The sequence below is a fragment of the Penaeus japonicus genome, unplaced genomic scaffold, assembly GCF_977035675.1.
Source record: "Penaeus japonicus unplaced genomic scaffold, GWHDUDI00000001_assembly GWHDUDI00000027, whole genome shotgun sequence".
NCBI classification, from domain to species: Eukaryota; Metazoa; Arthropoda; class Malacostraca; order Decapoda; family Penaeidae; genus Penaeus; species Penaeus japonicus.
In genome coordinates this window covers 26,023,751-26,031,601 of record NW_028234429.1, presented here as the reverse complement: position 1 = coordinate 26,031,601, position 7,851 = coordinate 26,023,751, and the positions used below count along the sequence as shown (strand labels likewise).

Below are 7,851 nucleotides of genomic sequence, written 5' to 3'. Positions count from 1 at the left end.
TCTCTATCTCTCTCTCTCTCTACTCTCACTCTCTCCACTCTCGTCTCTCTCATCTCCCTCTCTCTCTCTCTCTCTCACTCATACTTACTCAACACTCTCGTCTCTCTCTCTCTCTCTCACTCTCTCCTCTCTCCTCGTCCTTCTCTCTCTCGCTCACTCTCACTCACCATGGCTCATCACTCTCTCTCCCTCTTCTCCCTCTCTCCTCCTCTCCTCCTCCTCCTCTCCCTTTTCTCTCCCTCCTCTCTCTCTCCCCCCTCACTCTCTTCCCCCACTCTCTCCTCCTCTTTCTCTCTCTCCTCTCTCTCCTTTTTCTCCTCCACCTCCGTCCTCTCCTCTCTCCTCCCCCTCACTCACTCTCTCCTCTCCTCACTCCTCACCTCCATCTCTCCTCTCCCTCTCTCTTTTCCCCCTCCTACCTCCCCCCCATCACTTTTCCCCCCTTCTCCCTCTTCTCTCTCCTACCCTCTCTCTCTCCCTCTCTTTTCTTTTCCGTTCCCTAATCCTTCCTCCCCACTCCTCACCCCTCCTTTATAAATTTTTCACTCCCCTCCTCTTCTCTCCTATCTCCTCCTCTCCATCCTCTCTCCCCTCTCCTCTCCTCCTTCTTTTCCCCTCACTCTCAACTCTCTTCCCCCTCTCTCTCTCTCTCTCCCCCCCTTCCTTCTCTCACTCCCTTTATCCTTCCTTCCTCCACCCTTTCTTACCTCCACTTTCCCCTTTCTCCCCTCTCTCTCCCTTTTCCTCCTCTCTTCTCCTTTCTCCTCTCTCCTCCCCTCTCCTCCCCCCTCTCCTCACTTTCACTCAAATTTCCCCCTCTCTCTTCTCCTCTCTCCCTTCTCTCTCCCCCCTACTCTCCCCCTCTCCTCTACTCTTCCCCCACTCGCTCCCTCCTCTCTCTCCCTCCTTCTCCTCCTCCTTCTCTCTCCCCACTCCCTCCCTCCTTCTCCTCTCTCTTCTCCTCACCCCACCACCATACATTCCACTCTCTCTCTCTCTCTCTACTCTCTCTCTCCACTTTCCCCTCCCCCTCTCCCTCTCCCCTCTCTCACTCCCCCCTTTCCCTCATCCCCCTTCCCCCCTGGCCTTCTCCACTCTCCTCTTCTTCCTATCTCTCTTCTCTCCTCTCATCACTCTCTCTCCGCTTCTCTCTTCCTCCATCTCTCTCGCTCTCTCATCCTCATTCTCTCTTTTCTCCCCCTTCTCTCCCTCACTCACCAAATTTCACTCACTTTTCTCTCTCTCTCCTCTTCTACCCCTCTCCCTCCCCTCTCTCCTCTCTCCTTTTCCGAAACTCTCTCTCTCTCTCACTCGCTCTCTTATCATGGATGTCTTTTATATCTTTTTTTTCATCCCAACTTTCCATTCTCCCGGCATACAGTATCCCCCCCCCCCTTCCCCTTTCTCCTTCTTTCCCTTTCCATCCTTACTTGCCTCCTTACTCCTGATCCCCCCCCCCCCCCCCTTTCTCTTTTTAAACTTTGTCTGCGACTTGACCTTTTTCAACTTTCCACCGGGGGGGGGGGTTGGGGGGAGCCTTTACTGAACCTCTTTAATTAACCTTTGTAAAGAGTTTTATTTTAACTTTTCATTTCAAGTTAATCACGTATAGCCTTTTGTTGCTGTTGCTGTTGTTATGCATTGGCTTCCAATAAGAGGCTCTGGGTAACCATGGTAATGCGGTATTTCGGTGGAGTTCGTCCTTTGTGGAGAGATATCCTTTGTATATTAACTTTTAAGAAGATATAACTCTGTTTACCGTTTCTGTCTGGTTTCTACTGCTCTCTCTCTTCCTCTCTCTCTATCTATCTTTCTCTCTCTCTCTCTCTCTCTCTCTCTCTCTCTCTCTCTCTCTATCACTCTCACTCCCTCTCTCTCTCTATCTTTCTCTCTCTCTATATATATATATAACTCTCATTCTTTCTTTCTCTCTCTCTCTCTATATATATAACTCTCATTCTTTCTTTCTCTCTCTCTCTATATATATAACTCTCATTCTTTCTCTCTCTCTCTCTCTCTCTCTCTCTCTCTCTCTCTTCCCTCCTCGTCCCATCTCTCTCTCTCTTTTCCTCCTCTTCCCCTCATCTCTTCTCCTCTTCTCTCTCTCTCTCTCTCTCTCTCTCTCTCTCTCTCTCTCTCTCTCTCTCTCTCTCTCTCTCTCTCTCTCTCTCTTTCCCATTTTCTGTGTATGTGTATTTGATCTTATATCCACTTGCGTTATTGTATATGTGTTTACATGCGTGTGTATATTTTGTATGTATAGTTATACATTTTAATGTGCATCCTTTTGTTACTTTCCTAATGGGTGTGCCAACTTTCATACACATTCCTACACATGCGAAGACTCCATTACACGTAGGTTATAAGAGGACAGCATATTCTATTCCATGAAAGATACACTTTACTTTTCTGCGTTCGTGCAAACCGAAAGTTTTGAATGTTTCACTTGCTCAAGCACTAAATACTTGCTTTTTTTGACTGTAGGGAGGTGGGGGAGTGTATGTTTTATATTGTGTCTCAGATTTTTCCTTTCCTTTTTTCATTCTCTTATTTTTGTGTCTTTTACTGTCTTGTCTCTCTCCTGCTTTCTCCTTCTCTCCCTCCCCTTGCTCTGCCTTTGCAAGTCTCTCTCTCTCTCTCTCTCTCTCTCTCTCTCTCTCTCTCTCTCTCTCTCTCTCTCTCTCTCTCTCTCTCTCTCTCTCTCTCTCTCTCTCTCTCTCTCTCTCTCTCTCTCCCTCTCCCTCTCGCTCTCTCCCTCTCTCTCTCTCACACACGCACACAATTAGGGAAGGGAATCAACTTTGGGTTGGTTATTTGGTGTCATCCTGTGGCTAAGGTCAAATACAGAGTTTGGAAAATTACTGCAGAATCTATATTTGTTTATCTATATATCAGTTTCTCTATTTACTTTCCTCTTTATATCTAATTGTTTATCTATCTATCAGTCTATCTATCCATTTGTCTATCTGCTTACCACTCTATCTATCTAACTTTCAATATATCTCTTTCTGTGACAATCTATCTATCAATCTGCATACATACTGATATATACACACAATCACATAGCATACATGTCATCAATCAATCAATCACAATATCTACTTATCAATTAATCGATCTATCAAATTATCTATCATCGAAACTATCTATCTATCAACCAATTGATCCATGTGTCTATCTCTGTGAATATATACATGTTAGTCTATCTATCTATGTACATACATTTACAAATACATATACCTATGGATATACTATTCTCTCTCTCTCTCTCTCTCTCTCTCTCTCTCTCTCTCTCTCTCTCTCTCTCTCTCTCTCTCTCTCTCTCTCTCTCTCTTTCTCTCTCTCTCTCTCTCTCCCTCTCTCTCTCTCTCCCTCTCTGCTTGTATAAATTTCCTTATCTATCTTTTTACCAAGTTATGGAAAATAAGATTATCTTCTCTCTCTCTCTCTCTCTCTCTCTCTCTCTCTCTCTCTCTCTCTCTCTCTCTCTCTCTCTCTCTCTCTCTCTCTCTCTCTCTCTCTCTCTCTCTCTCGTATAATCCCATGCATGCCGGTAGCCTCCCCCTCCACGTCTATTCAAACTCTCCGGGAAAAAGAAACCTCACAAATGTTTAGATATTTTTTTTTCTTCCGAGCTACCCTCCATCACCCCTCCCCCACCAACCCCCTACCCATCACCTGCGCGCACAGACATACATAGTGGTACTGTTCTCTTTTTTCCCTCTCCTCCTCTCTCCTATTTCCTGGTTCATCTTTTTTTTATCTTTCTTTCTTTCTTCTCCTTTCCCTCTTCTCTCACCTACTTTTCACTTTTTTCCTTCTGTTTCCACTTTCTTTCCGCTTCTCTCCTCCCCCTCGCCTCCTCCCCTTCATCTGTCCTTCTCTTCCTTTCCCTCTCCCCTCCCTAAACGTTTTTTTTCCCCCATCCCTTCCCCATCTCCCTCCTCCTCTCCTCTCTCCTTCTCTCCTCAACCACCTCTTCCCTCCCCTACCTTCCCCTCTCTCTCCCTACCTCCCGCCTTCTTTCCCTTTCTCCACCCTTACCCTGCTTCCCTTCCCCCCCTTCTTCCGACCCCCACCTCCCCTTCTTTTGACGTACCTCCTCCCCCACCCCTTCTCTCCACGAAGCACCAAATGTGATGTACGTAATTATAGTTCCGAATAACTAAATTATCGGACGATGTCGCCTATAGTCTGCTAAGAGTGGGGGCGGGGATGGGGGTGGGGGAGGGAGGTTGGGGGATAGGGGTTGGTAGGGGGTTCAAGTAAGGGAGTGGGTGGAGGGGTGGGGGGGGGGTAGGAGGAAAGAGGCTACTGCTCTTTGGTTTCTGATTTGATTTATCTACGAGAAATATTCGAACGCGTTTTGACTTTTATATGACTTACCGATACATATATATATGTGCACACACATACATATGTGTGTGTGTGTGTGTGTGTGTATGTATTTTTTTAGTATAGGAGATATAGATAGATATATAATATATATAGATATAGTTACTTGAGCGGTGTTGTATATATTATGTAGTTAAGTTGATATTTTATAATATTTAGTTTAGAGAGAGTCTCAGTGGGATTGAGATGTGAGTGTTGAGATATATATAGATGTATATATATATATGTTTATACATACATTATATATATATTATATTATAGAGTATATATATTTTTATATATAGGTTAGTTTTAGGGTGTTATAGATAGATATTATGTATATATATATATTATATACATATATATTTTGTAGATATATATATATTTATATATAGTATATATCTATATTTCTATTTTTTGCATAATAAACACACACACACGGAGTACGCATTTATGGATGTATGTGTGGTTTAGGGGGATGTGTGGTGTCTGTTGGTAGATGGCGTGTGTGTCTGTCTCGGTGGTGTGTGTGTGTGTTTGTGTGGGTTGGGTGTACGTGGGGTGTGGGTGTGGGTTGCGTTCCAGCTTCTATGTTAGCTCTATTCATCGGTTCCGTTCTGATCGGTTCCGACCGTTGCCTTTCCGTCCGCCCTCCTGTCAGTCGGACCTCCAGCCCTTACTCGCCTTTTTGCTGTCTACAGTGGCTAGCACTCCCTCCGCGAGCTGCCGGTTGCCGGCTTGACGGCGATGTCTGATCGGTCCCGTGGAACAAGTAGGGCAGCCCGGTGCCACGGGCCCGCACGAAGGGCCGCTGGTCCTAACACACGACCGCCGGTGGGCCCACCCTGCGCTCCCCTCCCCGCCCCGACCTCCCGCCAACCCGCGGCATCGCGTTCTCTCTCTCTCGCCCTCGATCCTTCTCTCCATCCTCCCTCCAGCCCGCCCATACCCTCCCTCCCCCGCGCCTACATCCCCCCTGCCTCCCTTCTCATGCCCCTATCCTTCCTCCCCTTTGCCCCTACGTCCCTCGCCCTCACTCCCCTCACTCCCCTCCCCTCGCCGCGCCTCCCCTCCCCTCCCCTCCCCTCCCCTCCCCCCTCCCCCCCCCCCCTCCCCTCCCCCCTTCCTCCCTCTCCTCCCCTCCCCTTCCCTCCCTTTCTCCCACCCCTCCCCTCCCTCCCTTCCCTCCCCCCCTTTCACCCCGAGCCATGGCCGAGTGAAATATTAAATCGCGCGCTCGATGGGAAGAAGGCGCGGGCAGCACAAACACGTCAAAGGAGGGGAAAAAAGGCACAGAGGACGAAAATCTCTGTCGTTTGAAAGGAAAAGTCGCTCTTATGTCTACGCTTTTTGGGAGATTTACATATGAATGTGAGTCGACTTCGCCAGCGTGTTAAGGAAGGCGGGGATGTATTAGAACCATGACGAATCATTTATACACACACACACACACACACACACACACACACACACACACACACACACACACACACACACACACACACACACACATATTATATATATTATATATATATATATATATATTATTATATATATATATATATATATATGTATATAATGTATATACACACACACACATACACATATATCATTTCATTATATAATAGATTATATATATATATATATTATATTAGATATATATATCTAACTATATATTTTTATATATATATGTATATATAAATGTATATGTATATATGTATATATGTTTATATAATCAATTATATATATCTATATATATATATATAGATATTATAATGTATATATATATGTATGTATATATATATATATATATATATATATTTATGTATATACTTATATATAATATATATAGATGGTGTATTGTGTTGTGTGTGTGTGTTGTGTGGGGGTGTGTGTGTGTGTGTGTGTAATGTATATATGTTGAGATATATTATATATGTACATAATATATAATATTATATATATATATATATATATTTATATTATTATATGTATATATATAGATATATATATATTAATATATATATATAGATATTTACATTGTTTATATATACTATTTATATATATATATATTTATATATATATTGATGTACATATATATATATATATATTATATATATTTATTATAAACATATGTTTATATAGATTATATTATATTTATATAATATATATATATATATATATTAGATTACGTATACATATGTTTATATATCATCAGTTATAAAATATATCTCAAAAAATATATCTTACAGTCCATCTTTAAACTCACTATAAAACAAACTCTATCTATATTTACATATCAATAACAATAAAATAAACAAAGACTAACACTATATCAATCAATATATGTATACACCAACCCTCCAACACAAAAACTATCACTCACTAACTAAACATACTCATATCACACTACAAACAATCTCTCAAAATTCACAGTCAAATCCTCTCAAACTCTACTCAAAAATTCAACAAAAGTCACTCTCAACACACTCTAACACACAACTCTCAATAAACTATACAATATAATAGAATGTATTGTACTCTCTAACACTAATCACTATAAACTCCCACACACACATCTCTGTATCTACTCACAAAATCTCACAATCACAGACACACTATCACTCCTCCTCACACTCTCACAGTATGACAGGACAGACAGTCATAACGACACTCCCATCTAACCCACACTAACACACAATCACAAACAACTCACACCACACTCAGCCACGAGAACGGAGCCACACGACCCACACTCACACAACCGAACCGAACCCTCCCACGCCGGCCACACACACACCACTCTCACTCACTCACACACTCACCACAATATAAATAAAAAAATATATCTCACACACTCTCTCTCAAACTCCAGACCACCCCCACGACCCACACACCCCCCCCCGGCCCTCTAACATTATTTCTATCTAAAACTCAAACTATATCTCAAACTACAAAATCACTAAACCACTCTATCTCATATCTATAACAATGTAACAGACAGATGAAACTGAACCCACAGTCAACACTCAGAATCCACAAACACGCTCTCTCACTCTACACACTATAAAAACACTATCTCACTTCCAGACGACAAACTCTAACTAACACACTCAAAATCAAACTCTCTCAAACGCTCACACAATAAAATCATACGACACACACTACTGAATTAAAATAATATGAAACAGACGACACACATACTCTCAGCATACTACTCTATATCACACACACTCTCATCTCACAATCGACAGTAATACTCACACTCACCACACACACTCACTTCTCACTCTCTCAATCTCACCTAACTCTCCCAATAACACACACTCACACACAAACACACACACACACATACACACACACACTCACATCACACACACACACACTCCTCAACACACACTCTCACACTAACACACACATACTCACTAACACTCTCACACCTACACCCACCCTCCCACAAACACACACACACACACA

General features: G+C 42.8%; 1 protein-coding gene across 1 annotated transcript in view; it reads left to right on the top strand.

The window, feature by feature from the left end:
• LOC122250920 (uncharacterized) overlaps window positions 1-6,886 on the top strand; it is a 22,465-nt gene extending 15,579 nt beyond the window's left edge. The window contains exon 3 of the mRNA XM_086553048.1: window positions 6,811-6,886. Coding sequence (XP_086409174.1) covers window positions 6,811-6,886 — 76 coding nt within the window. The remainder of the gene's footprint in view (window positions 1-6,810) is intronic.
• Window positions 6,887-7,851: the final 965 nt, after the last annotated feature.